This window comes from Seriola aureovittata, chromosome 6 (genome assembly GCF_021018895.1).
Source record: "Seriola aureovittata isolate HTS-2021-v1 ecotype China chromosome 6, ASM2101889v1, whole genome shotgun sequence".
Taxonomy (NCBI): domain Eukaryota; kingdom Metazoa; phylum Chordata; class Actinopteri; order Carangiformes; family Carangidae; genus Seriola; species Seriola aureovittata.
This window is the reverse complement of record NC_079369.1, coordinates 2,947,982-2,972,488: the sequence shown is the minus strand read 5'-3', so window position 1 is coordinate 2,972,488 and position 24,507 is coordinate 2,947,982. Positions and strand designations below refer to the sequence as shown.

At 39.8% G+C, this 24,507-nt stretch overlaps 2 protein-coding genes across 2 annotated transcripts; both read right to left on the bottom strand.

The window, feature by feature from the left end:
- Window positions 1-330: 330 nt before the first annotated feature.
- On the bottom strand, window positions 331-4,971 carry commd2 (COMM domain containing 2). Its single transcript, XM_056378314.1, has 6 exons — window positions 4,490-4,971; window positions 3,738-3,815; window positions 2,784-2,866; window positions 2,211-2,285; window positions 1,998-2,096; window positions 331-1,791 (listed from the first exon to the last, which is right to left on the bottom strand). Exons 1-6 carry the CDS (start codon window positions 4,554-4,556, stop codon window positions 1,582-1,584), a joined length of 612 nt encoding a protein of 203 aa, XP_056234289.1. The 5' UTR covers window positions 4,557-4,971; the 3' UTR covers window positions 331-1,581.
- A 3,387-nt stretch (window positions 4,972-8,358) lies between these two features.
- On the bottom strand, window positions 8,359-20,832 carry lmnb2 (lamin B2). Its single transcript, XM_056378940.1, has 13 exons — window positions 20,412-20,832; window positions 17,774-17,910; window positions 17,469-17,625; window positions 16,257-16,382; window positions 15,651-15,749; window positions 14,992-15,063; window positions 14,780-14,905; window positions 14,441-14,661; window positions 13,384-13,621; window positions 13,103-13,210; window positions 11,360-11,479; window positions 11,131-11,208; window positions 8,359-9,779 (listed from the first exon to the last, which is right to left on the bottom strand). Exons 1-13 carry the CDS (start codon window positions 20,622-20,624, stop codon window positions 9,744-9,746), a joined length of 1,731 nt encoding a protein of 576 aa, XP_056234915.1. The 5' UTR covers window positions 20,625-20,832; the 3' UTR covers window positions 8,359-9,743.
- Window positions 20,833-24,507: the final 3,675 nt, after the last annotated feature.

Sequence of the window (24,507 nt, the reverse complement as noted above, 5' to 3'; positions counted from 1 at the left end):
CTTTTATTTTATTGCTCAGTTGTTGTTGAGTGCTCAGTTGAATGTGGTTTATGCCTTTTTGACTGTCATAAACATTGTCAATTAAAAAAAAAAAAGGTTTAATAAACCCTGAACTTCAACCTGAACTCTGGGGGGTTGTGCTTTGAGATGGGAAACTCAACTTTCAGGTTAACTAGATTAAGTTCAAACTGTCATCTTCAATGGAGCTCCGATACTACGATTCACCATGGCAACGGGTAAATAAAGAGCTATGCCTCCATTTTAATCCAGTGGAGCTACAAGTATTACTGTGACATTAATGCGCATTCATCTTTAAACCACACATTGCAGTGAACGAGATATTTGTTATTTATTACAACATATATACACTTTATTTATTACATTTTTATCCTTAAGTAAATAAGGTAATAATAACATTTGAGTGACCACCTGGCAGTTGTCTTAATCATCAATCTGCACTTAATATCCCATAATGACAAAGTGAACCAGGATTTAAGATTTTAGAATTTATTTTGCAAATTTATTAAAAAGGAAAAACTGAACTATCACATTGACAGAAGTATTCAGACACTTTGAATTAAGCTCAGGTTCCTCCCATTTCTCCTCATCATCTCTCAGATGTTTCTTCACCTTGACAGGAGTCCACCTGTGGTCAACTCTATGCTGACAACGCACAGCAGAGCATAAACCAATTCATGAGGAGGAAGGTGCCTGCACAGCTCAGAGACAGGATTATGTTGAGGATCAGATCTGGTTCTAACAGTGGCCTCCATCATTCTTACATGGAAGAAGTTCGGAACAACCAGGACTCTTCTTAGAGCTGGATGCTGGTTTCATTACAACTCATTACAGACCAACTGGGTGCACTCTGCCGGGTGCCTGCAGACTCCTCTTGACAGCCAACACTAGGTTTATTTAAGAGTATCATACTATTTATCAATACATATCAATTATCAGGTCATTTCTTATTTTTTCTTATTTGTTCATTGATAACTACTCAGTGTTCCTTTCACCTTGCTGTAGTGTTACCCCTTTTTATTTCATTTCTTGAACATAACCAAAGTTCTATAATCGCGTGTATCCACACGCTCATGCTCTAGTTTCTTTTGACTCAAACCCACATACACCATCCTGCTGAAAAGCTCACTGGAGCACAAAATGCGGATATGCGGATTAATCCGCTGCTGAGAACAGTTCCCAACGAACGCACTACTCTCTCCAGTTTGAATAATGTGTGTAAAAAGTGTGTGAATGCCGTGAATACTGGGGCGAGAGACAAAGACAGTGGAGTTGCAGAATGAAAACACAGGATTAATTCAATATCAGCAGCACTGTAGAAATCTTATAAATAACATAGTCAATACCGTTTGGCAGATATCGTGACTCCAGTGTCATAAAGCGACGACCATTTCCCAGTCAGACGGGCAAAAACCTGGTTTAACATCCAGGACCGAATCACAGGAAGCAGTCGACGCTGCACTGAAGAAGACAGAGACACTGCTTGATGTTTTCCAGGTGTAAAGGCAGGAATGTGGTGTTTAACAGGAGGCACACGTATTAATCAGAGAGCGTCCTGGGCGATTATTTGATGTTGCGTAATATGCGCCGAGAGTGACTGGTCTTCATGGCGGCCAGTGCGGCCTCCAGTGTGGAGATGAGGTGCAGGAGGGTGCTGGGGTCTGCCTGGAGGACCCTGATGCTGTGGTCACTGCGGCTGTCGCTGCCTCTCGTTAGGAGCAGACGCATCGTCAGCGCGGGAATGACCTGCTGACGGACCGAGCGACTCGCCAGCTGGCATGAAGGAGCGAGATAAAAAAAGATATTTATAAAGTAAACCGTTAGAATACAAACTGTATGAGCACAGGTTAGAAATATAAATGTTGCTTTTTCCAAATTAATCACAATTACACATAAAAAGCACATACAGTATCCACTGTATCTGCAACACGATCTATTTGAAGAGCAGATTTAAGGGGAACACATGAACACACACACACCTGTACATCCAGTCTCCACTCCAGGTTCTGGTAGGCAGGCAGGTTGGAGGGCAGCTGACTCAGGATGCTGCGGATCTGACTGTGGTGCTGCAGGTAGAGCTGCAACACAAACACAAACACTCACACGCTCAAGCTGGAGTGCAGCGAACTGTCCAACACACAAACTCTGCTCAAAACCGTCTCCTCACACGAATAAAACAAATCCAAAGTCACCTGTAAGAGCATCTGGTTAAGCTCATCACCGAACCCCAGAGCTAACACTGAGTCCAGGAAGTCCACTTCTGAGATCTACACACAAACACACACAGGGAGAACAGTGACACTGGGAACAGCTGATGTTCACCACAGCTGGTAAAACATCTGGCTCAGTAGTTTTTGCTGTGTTGGTGAGCCATGATGACACACATCAGTAAATGTTACAGACAGACTTTATCAGTGGACAGGTGCTGCTCCTCCTGACTCAGTGGAGGCAGCTCATCATTCAGTTTTGAATTCACGGTTTAGTAAGAAAAAAGACATGAAAAACATTACATTTCTTTTTAACATAAAGAAAAGCTGCCTGAAGCTTCACAGAAGAGTTTTTGACAAGATGTAAAAGGAATGTGATGCTTTTCTTTGTCCTTGTATAAAGTATATTTCAGTGGCCGTTATCAAACTTCAAAGCTTTCTCCTTCTTCCTACTTGTTTCACATCATGACAACATGTTTCTGGAGAAAGTGTTCAGTGTGGAAAATGAAACGGATCTCTTCGATCTTGGACTTCAGAGTGTCAGCTGACGTGAGTCACCATGTGTTTGGAGCTCTCCGTCATCAGGAACATCAGGCCCTCCACTCCGTGCTGCACCATATCCACAGGAACAGACAGCTTCCCTGTAAGCACAGGTGCATTATGGATCAATAATGGTAGTACAGGTAGGCGGGGAGTATCAGGAAGTAGCACATGTGTCAAAGCTTTTTCATGTGGAAAAATACCAAAATGGTTTCAGTTCTGTTTAGCACTAATAATAATGAACTTAAACCACCCGTATTAACCTTCACATGAATCCATGGATCCAACAGTTCAGACTGGTGATGGTGGTCTAACAGTGCAGAGTTACTTTTTACTTTTCACTTCAAATCAACACAATATAGAATTTACCATATATTATACCATATTAATTTATCAGTTTAATATCCTTATTATTTACTGAGTTATTCTGTATAACTGTTTCATACTATTTTAATATTGACTAGTCACAGTGTTAGATCCTCTGGAGCCTCATTAAGACTCTCTAGTCCCAATGAATGACATTCAGAGTAAAACACGACTTTACATTAGAGTGATTGTACTAAAGTAAACTGATGCATGTTTTAACCTCAGTTTCACAATCAGTGAAATTGTTCTTCTTCCTCATCTTTATTCTCTGTGTCTGATCACTTGTGGCACAAAATTTATACAAACTGATTGATTAAGGGAGTGTCTTCATCCATTTAAGGCTAATTGTGGGAGCGGAAATGAGGCTTGTGAACATGTGAGTGAGATTTATGAGACTGAACCATGTGAACACACAGCTTTATCACTCTGATGAAAAGAATGTGTATGAATATTTCCTGTTTTGTGCGTACACCTAGTTCTAGTCATGAATCTACACATGGTCCCTGAGCTGGAAATGTCTCTACTGCCCAAAGCGTTGAGCTTTTAGCAGAGTGGAGCAGTCGGCTGCTTGGTGAGGAGTGTGTGATGAAAGGTGTAGGGTCTTACTGGCTGCTCCCTCATAGATCTTGGGGCTGCTTCCTCTCCTTAGAAACTCCAGTGCAATGCGACCAAATTCTCCAACCACTGAAAACAAACAAACAAACAGAAAATCTAAGTCATTCTCTGAGGAAACCATTCTCATATTTATTTTTCAACTATCAAACATACTTCAAACAGGCTTCACAGCTGCATCAAAGGTAGGGAGTCGTCATTTTATCATTCAGGCTTCACAAAAGCTTATTACAAAACAACAGTTACCGTGGCCAGAATACATGATAGTCGCCCCTTTTTTTATCTCAGGTAAAAACATTGAATACTTTAATGATAAACTGACCGCGAACTGGAAACATCTCCAGTTTTTATTTCAGATATCTGGTCAACTTGACATACAGCTACATGATAAATGTTGTACTCCACATCAAAAGTACTTTTCCTTTCATTTCTTTTTAATAGACCTGTTCTAATGTACTTTTACTTGTAATGGAGGTTTGTTTGTTTTTAGTTTTCTCCAGCTATAGTGTATTATAAATGTACACACTGTAACTGACACAGTGTGTACATTACACGCACATTATTGTGGTGCAGGTGAACAGTGTGTGATGCTGATATTAGGTGTTTTCTAAAAGGTCGTTGTTGTCAGTACAGCTGATCCCGTGCTAAGCATCAGTCACGTTTCTGACGGTCAGCAGTTCATCACAGGAGAAGCAGCTGATCTGATCTGATCTGATCTGATCCGGATCCGGATCCGAGTGATTTACCTGCGGTGTCGACCGTCGGCAGGAAAGCCAGGTGTTCTTTATGGTCGTCAGACAAAACCAGCAGCATCCTGAACCTCAGCGTCCCGCTCAGCACCGCGACAACACTATAAAACAGTCACCAACAAACATACACCCGGAAAACGCCTTGGACAGTGGCTTTTTCCTTCCTTCCTTCCTTCTTCTTCTTCTTCTTCTTCTTCTTCTTCTTCTTCTTCTTCTTATTTTGATTTGATTGTCGGTTGGCAACCAGCTTTCAGATGCATTAGCGCCACCTACCGGACTGCAGTGTGGAAAATAAACCCCAAAATTTGTTATCAACCCTGTGTTTTTGAGATACGTCATTAGATGAATAAATATTCCCTTTGATGCCTCTACGAAAATGTTCCCAGCAGTGAGTGTTAGCTTAGCATTCTTTAGCGTTTCTTTCTTCTTCTTCTTCTTCTTTCTCTTCTTCTTCACCGTTAGCGCGTTGTTGTTGTTCTTCTTCTTCGTCTTGTTTAGCTCAGGCAGACTGGATGCTGCCCCCCTCAGGTCGGAGTAAGATTGCAGTTTGTGATTTTTTTTTTCCTCATTTCTTTATTTCACAAATTTCACATAATCAATAAGACAAGTGACCTCAACAGCAGCTCAGTTCAAAAACCTATAAAGACCACAAATAACACGTGATGACTAGATAATAATACATGTTTTTGTGATGAGTTAAGGAGTCTGTAACAGAAAATACATCCAGTGGAATAGTTTTCCTTGTTTATGTTACTCTGGTTTTAAAACAGAGGAGAGTTTATCACTAAATAACCACATAATAACTATTATATCTTAATTTGAACTGAACACAGATTCTTTAATCGACAGGATTCCTGACAGTGATGAAGCTTTAATCTCCTCTTCATCACTGCAGCTCAGAATAACATGAGGAGAAATAAAAACTAAACCAACAATGATCTACACATTGTTCAATATTTATGATTATAAATGAACATTTGTCAGACTGACTCATCAACTACCTCTCTGCAGCAGAAACAGTGACATTCACTTTTACTGCTTTTATCTGCTTCACATGTTCATAAAAGTTTGTTCATCATCAGATAAGAGTGAAAATACTCATTAAGAAACTTCATGATAATTCATGCACTTTAATTTATAATATATCCCTAGTCTGACTTTAACTCTTTCTTCTCATATCATATAAAAGACTTGATTCATGGTTCTGAGGATGTTGCTTATAATTAAAAACTCCGCCTCGTTCACATGAACGCGCTCGTACCTGGACAGGTAAACCCAGAGTTAACTGAGCCAGGTGACAACCAGCTTCATGGTACAGGTTATCAGGACGGTCAATGTCAGGTTCAGTTAAACCAGATAACTAAAGGTTATCCTGGGTCTGTTGAGCTTGCACTTGAACTTATATCAATCCAGCAAATAAAACTTTCTGATGACATTAATGATCAAAACAAAATGAAAAGCTCGAAGCACTAATCCCAACCTTAAAAATCATTCAGTTTATTTGACACTTTAATGTTTCCATCTTTACTGCAGAGCGCCGTGATTTACTGCCTCATCTTTGACTGATGTTCACTTCTGGCTCTAAATAAAAACATGTTGGATGATGTTTACCTGCAGTCACTTTCAGTAACTGATTAAACCTGACTGCTGAGCGAACTGTCAGTAACTGAGGCCAGTGTAGATGATCAATAAGTTGATCAGCTCCTCTCTTCAGTAGACAAATCAGACTGAAGCTGTGAGCACGTGTGTGTAGAGATTACTGCTCTGACATGAACACATTCATCAATAACCACTAGTGATACCACATGTGTATATGTAAAACATTTATTGTGTGTACAAAAAGTAGTTCAACAGATGAATCATGAATGAAAACAGACATTTGACGTGCCCCACCCCACCCACCCCCTCCCTCCCCGCAAATACCAGGTCAAGACTCGGGTGTTTAAAGTTCTTAAAAGAACCATGAAAAACAGTCACATCTATATTTTAACAGAACCAATCAGACCCAAGACATTCATCAGCCCCTCCAGGATCTGAGTCATTAAAACTATCGTTTCAATACAGTTTAGAAATTGAAAATCAGCTGCAAAACGTGTCATTGTTTAAAGAACAAACTGATAATCATGCACATTAATATGCAAAAAAAACCAAAAAAAACTTCATGTAGTTCCAGGAAAGTCATTTTTGCTGAGATTGAAAATTATTTGTCTTTGGTTTATAAAAAAGATCCTATATTAAATTAAATTACATTCTATATGAGGCTGCAGTGATTGGTGAAATGAGTATTAGCAGTTTCACCAGTTTTTGCAGGAATCAGCTGATTTTGCTTTAATCCTTGTGTTTAAACTGAAACACTGAGAAATCCTGGAGGGACTGAATCACCATCGTGTATCAAAACTTCACAATGTCTCAGTTTTATAGAGTAATCACAGTTACAGAGAAATCATAGTTATACTCACAGTTAGTCTAACACTGCCAGACTTCATCTAATTCAGATGTTCAAAGGCGGTTTCTAATCAATTATTAAACTAGAAGTCATTGTTTCTGCCACATGAAACATATATATTCATACCCTCACAGCAGAACAGTACAGGAGTGTTGTTCAGCATTATTTTATCAAAATCCTGAAATACATTTGAGCCCAAGAGTAAATTTTTACTCTTCAATTTAGGTCTTGAACACCCAGACTTTAGCACCCCAGAAACACAAAATAATAAATGAAATATTCATGTAAATAAACTGATTACATAAGACAATAACTCTAGAAAAATAACTAGCAATGTAAAGCACAGCATACAAACACACAAGAAAAACTTGAGTTTCCCAAGGTGGCACACAAGGTGTGAGAGCAACACTCGTACAACGTACTGCAATCCAAACTAACATGAGAATACAGAGATAATCCATCAGAGCATCACCTCACACGGGATCATACGAGTGTTGTTTCCACGGTTTACCTTGTGTGTACTTAAAAAAAAAAAAAATTGAGGCAATGTTACGTCAGTTTAATATTTCAGATTGACAAAGCCAGTTACACAGCTGTGTTGTTTCAGTGGCCCAGCTCTCCACCCACTCGGTGCGGCTTCGCCTGGTTCAAGGAGGACCGAGCCAGCAGAGAGAATCTGGGCCACACCGACCGATCAATATCCGAGCACTGACAACCTGCTGACTTATTACAACAGGGCTGACATGTCATGAGAAACATTTGAACACATGAGTTAACTAGTTATATGGCAGCAAACACACGTGCTTATCTAACAAAGCAGCCCTTTCGTACAGGGGCTGCATGAGGATCTACTCCTAAAGAGACAGCTGGTCGTCACCGTTAGAGACTCCAGTCTGCAGCTGCTAACTACATGACATGATTTACCAGATTAAGTTAAGTTTCAGTTTCATTTCTCTCCTGTCTGTATGCACGCACTTCCTGTTAGTGGTCTGGTCTACAGCTCTGTGAGCAGCTTTGTCTGTTGCCTGATGATTGATCGGAGCATCAGTGGACTCTGAGCTCAGTCAGCAAGAGGCGAGACGGACGACTGACACGGGGCGCTCATGATAAGACGCACACAAAAAAAAAGAAAAAACCCTGATACCTTTTCTGCTTTAAGAACAGGTCACCGCTCCTCATCACTGTTGGGGAGTTTATTTAAATTTTATGTGTTGCAGGTCTTCAGATTCTAGTGTTCACTTTTGAGCTTTTCATTACCAGGTCACTGTGAATGATCCTAATTGCCTCGCAGGCATCAACGCAGCTTCTAGCAGCTTACAGGTCGCTCATATCGAAGGGTTTTGTTGGGCTGCTGCAGGTACAGCTCAACGACGTGCAAAAACAATCATATTGTGATTATTTTGACAGATATGAGTCACGGTTTTATTGGCAGTGGTAATTTTTGCATTTTATTTTCAATGAAAAATGATAAAAATTATGATGATGAGATTTTTGCTGGAGGTCTGTTCCTAACAAGCACATTTCTTTACATCTGGAGATTATGATTTGTAGGTCAGGACGTCTCTGGAGCACCACAGTGTTTCATTTATAATGACACGTTTTACCTTTATCAAAAAATTGCATTTAGCTATATTGATTTTTCGATAATATCTTGATTACTTGATCAACCCGACCTGCAGTCACTGGGTTAACAACAAGCTTTGCACTACAGACCTCACAAAGGCCGTAGAGAGAACCGTCTCTACTTTTTCCATTTAATTTCCATCAGAAATAAAAGGTTGATGAATCTGTAGTGTTTCTGTTCAAGGAGAATTAGTCCTGCTGTCGGGAGCCCAGTTAACACTTAACTGAAACACAGCTTCAACGGCATTTCTGTGCAAATCTTTCACAGGAAGACAAAAGACAGACAAATTCAAAAAGGAAATGTGCAGCGGGGGAAAATCTGTCGGGGTAAAAGGAACAACACTTGTTGCTGAACAAGTCATCGAAATAATATCCAAATCACAGGAGCTGCAATTTTTTGATAAAAATATGTGACAACAGAGTTTTATAAATGAAGTGTTGTGGTGCTACAGAGAGGTCCCCACCTATAAATCATAATCTCCAGATATAAGGGAACATGCTTGTTTATAAGAAACCCTCAGCAGAAATCATACCATCATCATCATTTATGTTTTTTTTTTTTCCCCCATTGGAAATTAAATTTAAAAAACGGATGGGAAACACTTTAAGACCTCATGGTCAAAAATGTCTTGATTTTAGAGAAGATAAAAATTAAAAAAAATTCTCCAAAATCGAATGAAGAACTGCTCATCACTGGTTCAACAGTAAAGTTATTAAATCATTATATCTTTATGGCTATAGAAAGTAAGGAGGTCCTTATCAACTCAAGTAACAGGTTATTTTACTTGACCTTGTTATACATTGTGCTGGTCATGAAGGATGAAACCAAAATGCCCAGTGCAGAAGAATGAGAGACAGCCAGTGGAAGGAAGCATCGACATGTAAAGAACTATTAGTAGAGGTGGAAATATTCAGTTGCAACACCACAGTTTGACAGTTTAGGTCCATCATCTCTGTGTGATGCACAGATGTTGGCATTGCTGGTAACATGTAGGGAAATGACACATATTAAAGCAGGCCCAGAAATGTGGAGAGCAGTAGAAACAGAGTCCATTAGTCCAAAAAGTTCTTACATTGTCTCGAACAATAAAAACCTAATGACGATGAGGCAATGGACAGGATCACATCTGAGAGCATCTTGAAAAACGGGGAAGTCAAAGCCATCAGCAGCACAGGAGGGCTTCACATGATGGCACACTCTCTGGAGGACACCTTGCCCTGAAGGACAAACAAACAGGTTCAGATCATCAGAAGAAGTGGGGCATTTATATTAATTATACATACTTCAATTTATTTAAAAAAAAAACAAGTGGGGTTAAGAAAAGAAGAAACGATTAGAAGCCAGATGATGCAGTTTGAGGTGCGATACAACATCTGATGATATATCAGCCACATTTGGCAACACGGACATTTTTGGACATAAAAACATGTGGGAAATTTATTTTATTACCTGCCTCATATTAAACATGATACCTTCACAGATCATAGCATTAGTGGACCCTGTTACAACAGATCATATATGTTGATTTTTGCATCTAATAGATGATTAATAATCTATAATCCTAACACCTCCTTTTTTTCTGTTTACAATTACACAGTGCTCTACATGATTAAAGATAAACAGGAGGGTGCAGCTTATCCTCTTACCAAAATCCCTAAGTGTTAAAGAAGTACTTTACAAATGTATGTTAGAGTATAAGTAACTGGCCTTTCCTTTAAACATCATCCTCTAAAACACATCAGACTGGCAGTCAGCAGGGTCTTATGGATTTCTTTCATCTAGGAATAAAAGACCATCGAGTGATTCATTATAAATTCATTCATAGATTTTAACTTTAAGAGCCTCACTAAGAAGTGGAAAGTGTGTGCGTCTAAACTGGATATCCGAGCCAGGAGGACACTGAGCAGAGAAGCTACCAAGAGGAGCTGAAGGAGTTACAAGTCTTTATGGCTGAACCTGAGCAATTCTGTAAAGAAGGATGGGCAGAGATTCACCAGTCTAGGTGAGAGGGGGGGGACATATCCAAACTGATTGATGCAAAAGGAGGCTCTATGAAGTATTAAATCAGGGAACTGATAACTTTTCCAACCCTGATATTCTCGTTTTCATTTCGTAATATTTTTCTGAACTGTTTTTTGTTAGTTTGATGCCGTTTGTGCAAATTAGTAAATAAAGCTGGAAATAATTTTGATCTCAGCCTGTACGACAAAGTAACTATTTCAAAGAGGTATGATGATTTTCTGTAGACAGTGTCTTTTGTCGAAGACATAAAAGACATGTCATTGACCCTTGTTTCTTTTGTTTTAAGATAAAAACAATTAAGAAAATGAAAACAGAGTTAGAAGAAACAAGAACACAAGCGTGAAAATATAAAACACGACACAAATCACAACAGTTTGTCTGAAAGCAGCTCACTCAGAGAAATGAACAAACGTGTGACCAAAGGACAAAAGAAAAAAATATGACGTGATGTCAAAGGTGAAAATAGAAATAAAATAAACCAGGGAAATGAAACAAGATGAAGAAAAAAAGTTTTTCACACGTGAATCTGGCAAGAAAAAAACTCACCGTTTGTGCCTCCTCCTCCTCTTCTTCTCCGTTCTCTACTTCTACCTGAGTCTTGGTTACGCTTCGTCTGGCCACCTCCTGCAGGACAGTCAGTCAGACCACATGACTCAACAGACACACCTCACTGCGAAGCTCAAGTACAACCCTCACCGAGGCTAACACACACACGAACATCATTCAACATATAACATGGTGGTCTGTGTAATAAGTCATGCACTGATATCTTTACCTCGCCATCAGCGTTGATCAAAGAAGTAACGATGTCATTTCCTGTTCCCCAGGAAGCCTGGCTCTTCCACAACAAGTCAGATGGTGGACTGTGGGCCACGCCAGCATCAGCAGACCACACCTGTGTACAGAGGTCAAGTCAATACATCATGTGTCAGTTAATGTTAATTTCTGCAGCAACAACTCATTTTCACTTGTCGTGAATTTATTTTCTCTGTGGCAGCAGAACATGTTGCACCAGTCTTCAGAAACTCCTTCAGATTAAAATGAGCGCACCACAAATCTAAACACTCACTATTCACTCGCAACCTAATAAGGCAAAAACAACCCATAATGCAACACTCTGTAAAAGTAGTTAGACTGGCACCAGACACTCTAGAACAAAAGATGATGCATTACGAGCAGTGCCAATGGTAAGAAATAGTAAACACTTCCTGTGTCCTAAGTGGGCGTGGCCATGGTTGTGATTGCCTGTTCAACAACACAATACAACACTAGGTAGTTTGAATTTGTGCCTGATTTTGCTGCTTAATATCTGATCAACCCAGTACAAGATCATATCAGCCCAATACTCTGTTTTCCCTCCAAAAAAAGTTAAATAACAATAATATAAGAAATAAAAGTTTTATTTCAGTTTCAACTTTTAATTTGTGCTTGCATGTATAGGTCCCTCTAAACTCGGGCGGTTGGAAAGTGACGTCGGCAGCACGCAGAGTTTGTTGCTGAGACAGAGACAGGTGTCTTATCTGTCTGAAAATGTCATTTAAATGTCAGAGTGTTCAGAAGATCTGTGGCTTGTGAAAAAGTGATCCAATATTTATTTTGGCGACTGTGGGGCGAAAGAACCATAATCTGTGATCATGTTCACTTCTACCATTGGAGTGAACAGACTCAGACCTGTGGCTGGGCGGGGAGGGGGGCGAACACCATGTGACACAGATACAGGAAATGATTCTCAGTGCGCCGTCTCCTTTCTCAACTGTCTCCGCTGCTACACTCTCAATTCAATACAGAAAATCTAATGTAATGAACATGTCATTGGCTCATCCTGAAATACAGACTTTTTCAAACCTGATTTCTAGAAAAAAATGTGCCTTATATTCAAGCAGATAAAGTATCCTTCCTCACCAGAGCAGTAGAGAACTCTCAGTAAAGTCTTTCCTGTTCATTTGACTTAGTCGCTGTACAAAAACTTTTATGCATGGCTTCTTGTTAATGCATAATGCTCTTAGACACAGTGCATCAGAAGGGTTTGTTTGCTCCATGCTTGATATAAACACTCACCAGATTCTCTTAAATGTTTCATCAATATTTTAAGCCTTTTAGCTGGTATTTTATGTCAGGGAAAGTTACAGAAATGTTGTTTGGCAGAATCAGTTTCAGTCATTAATATGAAACTTTATATCGACTTTGTTTGATTCACCAGTCCATGAAACTAGTTTAGCTTCTGAGCTAATATCAAAGACAGAAGTGTCAACAAGATCATTTAGATCTTTTTTCCTTAGTGCCAACAGTGACAGAGGCAGCTCACCCCCCTGCACTACTTCTTTGATAGAAAGTAGGGCAGACACAAACTTTCACATTGCGCCCTGTGCTCTACCTGCGTGACACTGTGGTTTCTTAACAGTCCTTTTTCATTAGGTTGCATTCACTGTGGTGTTTGCTGACATCTTGAAAGCACTCCTACACATCACTTGGATTAAGTATGAAAATTTTCTGTATATATCTACTTCATATTTCTCACCGTGACTGACTGTCCCGCCTTGAGGACAAACTTTGGGGAGAACTTGTAGACGACCTCTTCCCCATCGTCAACCTGTCTCTTCAACCTCCAGTTGCCCAGAGGCTGGTCCTGCAAAACACAACAAGATTAACATGTGAGCACAGCATCTTTTCAATTTTAACACCAAATCACTGATCCACTCATACACACCATTTTAATGAACTCTAACATGATCAGCATTTACTGTTATAATGGCGATGCTGGTAATCACCAACTGCTAGTCTTCGTCCTGTCTTGCATACCTGCTCAGTGTCATTGGTCAGTGTGACCGCATTTCCATCCATGTCAGTGGGTGATATGGTGACCGCTCCGCTAGCGGTGGCCTCTTCAGACACCAGCAGCTGCCCCTCTCCTCTGCCCACCTCCGGCATGTCTGTGCCCTCCACCTCCACTCTCTTCCTCTTGGAAGAGCGGGAGGAGGAAGAGCCCGTTATCCTGGAAACAGTGACGCGAGCCGATGGGCTGTGGGACAGCTTCAGCCTGAAAGAAGCGCAGCAGCCACCAGTGAATTAATGGCTATCCACCACACAACGAGGTCAGTCAGCCGACAGGAGAGACACGTCGATTGAATAAGTGTTTGACAAAATGTTTAGAGAATCTGAGCTTATTCTGTTGACTGACGATAACACGGTGTCAATTCGCTCTTTTAGGAAAATTATTTGTTTATATTGATAATTTAATCATTAAAGAGTAAATATATTAATAGATTGATTCCTATTTGTTCAGATGTTGCATGTAAAGCATCTTGTTCATTTATTCATCCACACATAACAAATTACGGCGACTTGAGAAGACGATAAGACACATTTCGCTTTCGTTATCTGAACGTTTTTCTCTTCATTAATCTGACGACACTGAGTTCAGACGTGTGCTGTGCTGAAAATGTTACCAGGCCCAACTCAGCAGACTGTCGTCCCCACATTTACATAAAAGTGATCAGGCAGCTTATTCAGACGTGAGGCTGATTAAACTGCCGCTATCTTAGCATTAAGAAGTTTAAATCTTAATTCCAGAGGCTCCATCCCAAACATAAGGTGCACAGACACACAGTAGAGCAAACAGCAGCGAGTCTACCACCACCATCCTTGTACACACACATTAACAGTGACTGACAGCCTGGGGGAAACTCAAGAAAATCAAACACCACTCTGCTACAACCAAACCCTCTCACCTGAGACTCAATTTCATTTAAAACAGCATTAGGTGATTCACATAATATGTAGTCATATCTAATCTAGGTCTGTGTGTGTGTGTGTGTGTGTGTGTGTGTGTGTGTGTGTGTGTGTGTGTGTGTTGTACCTGTGCTCCTCTCCCTCCAGCAGTTTCCTGTATGCATTGATCTCCATGTCCAGAGCAAGCTTCACGTCCAACAGCTCCTGGTATTCACTGAGCTGAGCGTTCATCCGTTCTCTCAGTTCACTCATCTCTTGTTCCTTTCCTTCGATGGCATAGCGGTGCTTGTCTCGCTCTGCTGACAGAAGGTCCTCCAGCTCTCTGATACGATCCTCAGAGGCAGACGCCTATAAACACACCCAACCAGCACAACCGTCAGTTAGTGGAGCTAACTTACAATGCCATTCATGAAGCTGAATGGCCAAAGTGCTTTATTTGTTTGTACAGGTGGTCGTAAAGCAGTACCTGTTTCTGCAGGGCGCTCAGCTGATAGGAAAGGCCCTCTATTCTCATACGCGCCTCCTGCACCTCCTCCCTGGCTGTGCTTACTGCCTTGTCATTCATATCTGAGGACAACTTGGCATTGTCCAACTAGAGGGAGGCCACAACGGATTATGTGTGAGAGTCAGAGCATTAAAAGACAAAGGTGGAAAAAAAGAAAAAGATTCGTCTCTCACCTTGGCCTGGAAGGTTTGCTCCAGTTCTTCCTTATAAAGAGAAACTTGCTCATCGTGTTGCCTCCTCAGGTCCTGGTGAGATCACACAAACCTGATTAATGCGATTTCTCACATTTCCACAGTAAATATTCCGTCACTAAAATAACAGAACCATATCGTAGTCACAACACTGTTGCTGTCTGATCTTAGACAGACAAAACTCAAATCTAAGATTATTTGATGATTTGTTTTGTTTGGCATCTGCTCAGTTTCCTTGCAGACATTTTAAGAGTTTTAAGGATCTACAGACATCCTCTTGTCACATTCACTGTGAGTGAATATGTTTGAACAGCCCTGCCAAACAGATTTATATTGTGGTAATGTGTAAGTGCAATAAGATGGCTGTAGCCACATGTGCAGTACTATAACACAGGAGAGAACACTGAATTCACAAACATTAGTGAAAAGCATCTCAAGACAGACTCCAAATTTAAAAACGCATTTTCAATCTGCAGAGGAAAATTAATGACAATCACTGATTTACATGCGCCATGTGATTGGCTGTTGTCAAGCACAACAGTATATTGAAATTTCATACCGTTACTATCAATATCATCATGGATGCCCAACACTGCTCCTATCACCCCGCCCCACCACAGAGGACTCAGCCCCCAACATACCTGCAGAGCTTGAGCCAGTTTGAACTCATAGTCCTGTCTGACTCCAGAGTCCACCTCCACTATTCTCTGCTCCTGTCGACGCCGGGACTCGCGCACCTCCTGAGCAACAAAGTGAAAGATGGGGGTGCAACTCAGAAAATACTTAATGCCATAGAAATGTCTCAGTTTTGACCTGTTAAAATGAACTGATGTGACTGTTGGTGATCATTTTTCATTCTAAACCGTCTATAAACACAAAGGGTTTATGGTTAATGTGTTCAGAGCGGAAAACTAAACTGAGACCTGAAGGATAAATGTTCATTTTGAACATAAAAGATAAAAATCTATTGAATAAAAACTGCACTATTTTTAAAAAAAAAACCTTTTACCACTGTTTAATACTTTTACTTAAGTCATTTTATTTAAGACAAATGTAATAACTGTTTAACTGTCTATGCCATTTGTGAAGTCAGATTAAATTAGTGGTTTCTTTCAGACTTGAAATGTGAATTTGTCATTATTCTCCACATGAATGAACAGAAAAATAAATGGTGGAATAGTTGATAATGGAAATAATTTGTGGCAGTCAGATGTCATTGCTTTTCACAAACCACACACACTCCTTACCTCTTCGAACATGCTCTTCCTGAACTCCAACTCTTCACTCAGCGACTGACAGCGGTTCTCCAGGTCTACACGCATCAGTGTCTCCGCCTCCAGCTGGCGCTTAGCAACAGCATGGCTGTCCTCCGCCTAAACACCATGTAACACCACAAGAAATTTCAGCACATGGACAAACTCCTAAAAAGGGTTACACTAACTCATGACACTGTTGTACACAAGCTGAAAAGATTTACATAGATGTCGGTCTGGAATAACTTTTTTTTTTTTTTACGTTATTCAGTGGGATGAAAATGGATTTATTGTTTTATTGATCCTGAATTTGGTTTGTTCCTGGGTGTCGTAAAGTTACCATTACATTAAGACTGCTGCCACACTGGCTAATTACAACGTGTGATGGCTACATACCTTTTTTAATGACGTCCTAGAAACTTCAACATGAAAATTGTTACACTTGTTCACTTCTGTTAAGTTTGAGATATTTAAATTGATTTCATCCTGTTTTGATCCAGTGTGAAGCTCAGTGAATGATGTCATCACCACACTGCTCTCTGCTCACGTACAATTTTCACTTTTTGCTCACACTATGTCAAAATGTTCACAAGAACTTCTTGTGGGTCTGAAGCTTCATTGATTAAAGGCGCATGTATTCTGTGGAGCTAGTTTTCAGAAATGGATCATAATGTGAGACCTTCCAGTAAAATAACAGCGCACTGTTTTTGATTGACGACCACAGATCTGATCATGTTTCTCCCACGACTGAATCAACTTACATCTCAAACAGCCCAAAGTCACACGGTGTAAGGTAGCTTTAAGAATGCACCCACATTTTGTCTACCCTTCCACACAGTCTCAGTTTGACTCTGTCATCACTATCATGTTGGGCTGCCCCCTGCACCACCTCACTGCGCAAAAGTCTAACAGTTTGGCTAATTATACTTCTTCCCAAGAAAGTGTGGACTTGTGGGGATCAGTTTGGCTGGGTGGGGCAGTGATTAGCACTGGTGCCTTATAATAAGAGGATTCCTGGTGTGAACTACACTTCTGTTGGTTGGTAAAATACTCCAAGGAGTTGGTTGATTCGATTTTTAGCCTCTCTGAAGGGTAGTAACGCACTGTAAAAGTACACTCAATGCTTCCTCAGACTTTGTAACCAATTCTAGTTCCTGTATTGCCTCCTTTTTTTTTGTTTTTAACAGGAAACCCTGCAGTACACACCTTAGCCAGCAGGCTCTTGACATCAGCAAGCTCAGAAGTCAGAGCAGCATTCTGACTCAGAGCTGTAGATAGAGATGCTTCACTCTTGTTCAGCTGGCCTTCCAAACTGCTGGCCCTGGACACCGCTGCAGCAAGATCACTATCCTTCTTCTTGGCACTGGAACACATGGACAGAGGGAAGAGAAAACAGTTATTGCATTCAACTGGCCAGGGACCCCGTTTCCAAATGCTTATCTGGTCGGCAGACTCATCTGATGCCAAGCAATGTGACCAGTGTGATAATTAGGTGTACTGTATCATATTACCTGCGTGTGGCTTCTTCCAGGTCAGACTGAGCCTTGCCAAGGTCTATCTGGAGCCTGGCTCTCTCTCTAGCAGTTTCATCCAAAACCCGCCGAGCATCAGCTAACTCTGCCTCATACAGAGACTTCAGGCCTGTCACCTACAGAGAAGAGCACAGAAATGCATTAGAGGTGTGAATGCACCCAATGTAGCCACATTCTTTTAGCAGTGTGTACACTAATGTGTCCTGGGCCACACTGAAGGACTGCCTACTCAACTGACGTCCACCACCATAAGTGGAATGACATGCTCATTTATGTTCTCAGATCTGGCGTGGTCCATGATGTTTGAATCTCAAAAAGCCCACAGAGATATATTTCCCTGGACCATGCCAAGGAATAGACCCAGTCTGTATTGTTTGGACTTCTTCTTCTTTCTGGCAGACTCGGCACAGGAAGTGCATTCCTCTCTCCCGACAGTTAAAAACACCAACGCATATGGTCTTTTCAAACCGAAATGAACAGCTCTGCCCACAAGTGGTCACTCGAGATACATGTGAGGACACATTCTGATGTCAGGTTTCTACAAGGCTTAAACAGCTATTATGGGTGAAAAAAGAAAAATTTAAATTTGATTGAATTTCCAACAAGATATGAACTATATACAGCTATTTAAGCAGATTTTGCCCAATGAGCCACATTTGCTTTGAGGGAGATGGCAGTGGACAGGCAGAGTGTTTCACTTGTATTTGCCCCAAAACAGACATAAGACTTGCTTAAAGAATTGGGACGTCTGTGGGAAAAAGGGAGGAAGCTCCGTCACATCTTGTTCACACATGTAAACTCAAATATGCACACCCGTCATGAGCTTGAAGCTCACAAGTGTGTTTAGCTCTTCAGCTCTGAATGGGCAGTTATTTTCTCAAAACGGCACTTTTACTCACAGAACAAAGCAGTTAATTTCTTGATGCCTAAATACATAGTGTATAACACTAGCCTTACTTTGATATGACTAATGGCCCTTTTCCGCTGTATTATACTGGCTCAACTAGGGGTAGGCGATCTGGCAAAAAAGATCATATGACAATCTTTTGGGGTAGGATCACAATCCACTATCTTTGATACGATCCTGTATCCGCTCTGATTTAATCGTGAAAGTCCTGACTGGAAGTTGTGATTTGTATCTTTTGTCTGCTTGCCGCTATTCTTCGCCCACAATGCTGTCCTCCGTTTACAAATTGTGTCACTACCAATCACACTTTTTGTTTAATTCATATGGAGCATGTGTTTGGACCGCGCAGTGATTTTTTTATGAGGTGCTTATCCACGTATTTTGATTTGAAAGTTCAGTTGCTGCTGACCAGCTAGCCTCGGCTCATCCCACTTTGGGTTGTCCTGCCTGCAGCAGGTTTCTCGATCTGTGGACTGACTATAACTCAACAATCTTGGACTGCAGCTGCTGACGGTGGTTCTTGTTCTGCTCTGGTGGAGAACTTGTGCATGTGTTATGTCAACCTCACCGAGGCTGCATCGCCAGCTGCAGTTAGCAGGCCAGCTGTTTAACAGTTGACAATGGGCTGGTTAGCAGAGACTGAACTTTTTTTGTAAATCATATGCCAAAATAACATCGCCAACAATATAAGATCGTTAGATCACCCAGCTCTAGGTTCTACTCTTTTGGTTTCACATCGGGAAAAAGTTATGGATATTAACCTGTACGTTTATGGTATCACCACCACCAAGGTTCAAACAAGCTGAGGTGATATCAAAAGATGATGTGAAAACAAAGCAGACTACTGATTGGTCAGAGAGATTTGTCACTACTACACTGACCCCATCTGATTTGAAGATTTTTTGCTATAAGATGTTTTATCACAGAAAGAAACCTAAGACCAAAAAAGCCACTCATTCTGTCATTGTGTTACTTACATATGGAAAGTGAAAATAAATAACTCCCCTTTTTGCTGGGAACCTCACACCTAAATCTTCATGGATCTTTACAAACAAACAACCAGCATTTTTCAGCATAAAGATTTTTTTAACGACTGTTATTCACTACCAAAACCGCACAAACTAAAATGACTTAAAATTACTGAAAGTGTTGTAAAGCTTCAAGATCATGTCGCCTACGCACGTTTGTCATTGAGTACAGTACACAATGAAAAATCTACGGGAATTTTTCTAGATTGGCGCGCATTACCACCCCCTAAATACTCCCGGTCCCGTTACATTTGAACACAGATTAGGAAATGCAGTACCATACGTACTATTATCAGTAAAAACGTTGTTAAGCGAATTTAATAACCGTTTGTACTGATAAACTAGAGCACTCGGCTGTGAATACAACCTCTATTCGGGCAGTCAATTTTCCATGTTCTTATGGTCAGTTGCCGCCCATAATTGAGGAAAATTAAGACATGTTAGTTAATAATTAGTATTGCTTTATAACAAATTTACTCGCGTTAGATAATAAACATTGTTTTGTAATAATACCACACATGACATTTCTATCGAGTCCTTAACAACACGTGGGTATGTGTTGCTTAGCTAGATTCACTGTAAGCTAAGACTGAATGCGCCGGGTGATCTGAGTACTCTGAGGCTCCGTGAAGATGAGTGCAAACAGTCCAACCTGTGTTGAACTATTTTTGTTAAGACTCACCTCTCTAGTAGTCACCTCCTCTTTCTCGGACACTTTGACCATCAGCCGGTCGTTCTCCAGTTCCAGGGACCGGACACGGTCGATATACACGGCCAACCTATCGTTCAGGTGCTGCAAATCTTGTTTCTCTTGTAAACGAGAGATCCGGGTCGGAGAAAGAGGTGTAGAGGCCGCCGACCGGCCAGCTTCACGGCTTGGAGTAGCAGTCGCCATAACGGTTCTTTCGATAATCCTGAGTTTGCTTCGTCACTCGGTGAGCAATAGGAAAAAAAGGTATCGGATGTTTTAGTTAAGTAAAAATACAGAAACGGTTCCTCTTCTTTGTAAACGATACGGCGTAAATCAATGAGTAGTATGCTCATGCAATGGCTCAGACAGTTGCCTGAAACAGTGATGTGATTCCAAGATGGCCGACGCCGCTATCAAGACCGCGCCAAAAGCAGAGAACACTTCCTGTCTCGCAATGGATGATGGGAGATTGTTAAAGGAGCGCTTCACATACAGTGGATACACAGAACAGGCCCGCGAGTGTGTCACATGAGATCATAGCATGATACAGTATAATGTAAGGATTAAATAAATAAAAACAGCTTTTCTATTCACACCATTCGAATAATAGAGACATTGTTTTCAATTTAATTTACCAGAGCAAGGAAATGGTTTACTGTTAGAATATTTACACTTATGAATATAACTTTTGGCCATAAGTATAATAAGGTTGATCAGGTAGAATTGTCTGGAAACCAAACAAAAGATTTCCTAATTAAGTATTATGAATTCTTGAAATAACAAAGCTAAATAAATCCTTCAACAACGTCTATAATATTAACAGTTCCAGAATAACAACAAAAACTATATGAAGGATTTAAGGATATTTCTTTTTTTTTATTAGTGATGATATATTTTTGGTGTAATGACCAGACTTTTACCAGCAAATATTGGAGACAAGTTATTCCAGTGAGAAAGAATGTAGGACACAGATACATCTTAGTGGAAGAGTGCCCAGACTGCTCGGTTATTCCTTTTTGTAGAATAGAAAAACATTTTCCTTATTGAAGGAACAGCTGGCGCCAACAAGAAAGAGTCACTAGAGTCATGGTTATTTATGTTTTTAAGAAGCAGGGTTATTCGAGAGGGGTATTCTTTAGGGTGAAATGTCACTAAAATACCCTCACTGTTGAGAAGCTGATTCAGTTCTTGAATAACAGTGACTTATTTTTATTTTTGATAGTAGGCATATGTAAGGGCTGTTCCAGATGAAACATGTGGGGCAGAAGTTGTGTGCCCATGACAAAAGAATTTATCTGTGAAAAGCAGAGTATTTCTGGAATCTTTTCAGCATTGAAATGACAGGGTAAATAAAATTCAGGCCTCTAGTCTTGGAGGAAATGTAACATGGGACTATACTCTATATGTCAATTAGAAGTTGGAGATTTTAGATACTACTTTAACCAATAGGTTGCATATAAAGTCAAATAACATTTGATCTATGGATTTGAGTCAATCACTAATTAATACTGATATGCCCTTCACCATAGAGAGTAGGACCCTGCCCCTTAAAGACAGATCAAATTGAGAAAGTACCTTGACATATGATTCTTGGCAATAATGATATCTGAATATGTAACATTTTCTATTTTAAGAAAATGTTTTAAGTGATATATGGTATATGGTCATTTCAGCTGGTTCAAAGTTCAGTTTTCAGTTCAGTTCTTTTTGTTTATATAAGAATGTCACATTATTAAAACCAATGGTATAAAGAAAATCAAATCTTTGTACATCACAGTGTCTTCAAAACGAAGAAGAATGTCTTGTTCCTGTAGATGAATTCTTTGCGCAGTCCTCTTATATAATGTTCAGTGTTCATCCAGAACATTTTTGTGTAAATACAATGAAATATTGCAACCTGCTCCTGCTGACCAGCTGTTACTCCCAAATTAAAACCACACATCTCTCCCTTGCTGACTCCTCCAAAATGATACATCCATTTCTAAAGCATGAGTTTCTTGGATAAAATAAAAGTCTGTGCTTTTTAATTAAAAATACACATTTCCTCTTAACTGGTTTCTAATACTCGTGGCGTTAACAAATAGAACAGAAATTGACATTAATAAGCAGAGAAGTGTCTGAGAAACTCCTCACTGTGAAGTAATGGATATGCCTTATGACTTACTGCATAATTAAAGAATGAAATCTAACCAAGACTCAAAATATTCAACAAAGAATACATTGACTTACATATTTTTGTTTGGAGATATTTTCTCTTTTGGTCTATTTTAATCTCTTCCTCATTTATGAATGCCTTATTTCCCACCAAGTAGGCATTCTCTCTTTCTCACTTCTTTTACAGCTGTCCACTTGAGAATGCAGATGTTTCTATCATTCACGATCAAATCCCCTTTTAAGTCCAATCAGTTGCTCTTCAAATAGTTATTTTTTCCTGGACATCCTCCATAACGCATCTCTTGCTGTTAGGAACAGGAACCTGATGATCACCAGTCGTTGTGTTCTCCTTCTTTGGTTTAACCAAGTCTGTGAGTCACATCTATGGCAGCCACGACCACTTGATTCAGCCAAAGAGAGAAAAAAAAATATATTAAAAATATTCAAGTACACTCCTTTATGGCATATTACACTAATATAACATAACACAATAATCGTGAACAAGTCCAAAAGAGAAAAACGTTTCCAGGATTTCTGTTCATACATTAAAGAGATTTTGTAAATAACTTGAGTTCTTGAGTTCATTCTTTCCACACACACTCCACAGTACAAACTGAACTATGACAGGACACAGCAATTTTAATGTTTTTCAGAATTGAACATGTGAAGACACCAGGAATACTGCATAAACTTAACTGCAAATCTATGACTTATTCAAAAGCTGTTGCTCTTATTAGCTGCTTTAATGTGTCACAAAATTTGTTGTCACTGAGACATATAAAGGGATAAACTGAAGAGAGCTTTAATCTCTTAAGGAACAAGCTTGTGGGCTTAATAATGACTAAGCAGATGGCACATGCAGATGGTCGAAACTTCATCATCTCATGTGCTGCTGAGGTTTGATATCTGTAGATTGAGTTGTCATGGTTACTTAACAACAGCAGCAAGTTCATGGAGGTGGGGGTGTGAAGGTGAATCAAAGGCACCGCAAGCAGGGTCAGGAAGCAGGGTCCTGTCACATGTACTGCACATATCGTAGTATAGAAGTATACAACCAAACCCGTGACAGCTGCAACAAAAGTCAGTTTTCACTTTAACAAATTTGATTAAGCCTGTGGTTTCCAATTAGGCTAATTGCATGTACAAGGTTATAAAACAAAATGTAACCACCACAGCTTTCTCAGATTTGGCCTGGGTTGTGTCCAATGCAACTTGGAATCAGAATCATAATCTGGTTTATTGCCAAGTAGGTTTTCAATATACGAAGAATTTGCTCTGGTGTTTTGCTGCATAACAATAAATAAAGTAAGAAGAAAAACAATATACTGTATATGAACAAAGATAAAACAAGCAAGTACTGCGGGTCAGATAGCTTACTTTTAAATAGAAAATTTTAACAATAGAAAAATGTTTACAATAAAAATGTAAAGAAATATTATAGAAAATATAGATATATACAATATAAATATATACACTTTGGAATGTGCATTAGTTCACGGGGTGGAAGGGATCGATACCATAAAAACGAATACATCTGTAAAACAATAAGAAAATAAATGTGGAAATATAAACAGGAATTAATAAAGGAATAAATAAGTAAATTAAAAAATGTTGAAATATAAAGATAAATATATAAAAGAATTTAAAAAATGCATATACCTTTTGCCTTAGCTTTCCCCCTACTGCTTTTACTTGTCCCTTATTGCCTTTTTTTTTATTCCTGCTTTTATTTCCGCATTAATTTCTAATTTTTTTATAGATATATTTTTTGGGGGGGGCACTCCTATGACTCCATATTTAGGCACCTAATAATAAAAGCCGCGACAAATCCAATAGGATAGGCGCTCCCATCCCTAATTTAACCAACAGTACCTCCTCCACTCCCGCAGGGGCGCTCCCGTGCCGACGTAACAGAAGTAACTTCCGGGTCAAA

What these genes read in the sequence shown, in the direction of transcription:
- lmnb2 (XM_056378940.1), bottom strand. Translation starts at nt 20,624, where the DNA reads ATGGCGACTGCTACTCCAAGCCGTGAAGCTGGCCGGTCGGCGGCCTCT. An exon ending in TCAAGAGCCTGCTGGCTAAG is followed by an intron (nt 16,383 to 17,468) that starts GTGTGTACTGCA and finishes CATGGTGTTTAG; the next exon opens with GCGGAGGACAGCCATGCTGT. An exon ending in TGATCAACGCTGATGGCGAG is followed by an intron (nt 11,209 to 11,359) that starts GTAAAGATATCA and finishes ACTGTCCTGCAG; the next exon opens with GAGGTGGCCAGACGAAGCGT.
- commd2 (XM_056378314.1), bottom strand. Translation starts at nt 4,556, where the DNA reads ATGCTGCTGGTTTTGTCTGACGACCATAAAGAACACCTGGCTTTCCTG. An exon ending in CGGAGAGCTCCAAACACATG is followed by an intron (nt 2,286 to 2,783) that starts GTGACTCACGTC and finishes GTTTGTGTGTAG; the next exon opens with ATCTCAGAAGTGGACTTCCT. An exon ending in TTAACCAGATGCTCTTACAG is followed by an intron (nt 2,097 to 2,210) that starts GTGACTTTGGAT and finishes TTTGTGTTGCAG; the next exon opens with CTCTACCTGCAGCACCACAG.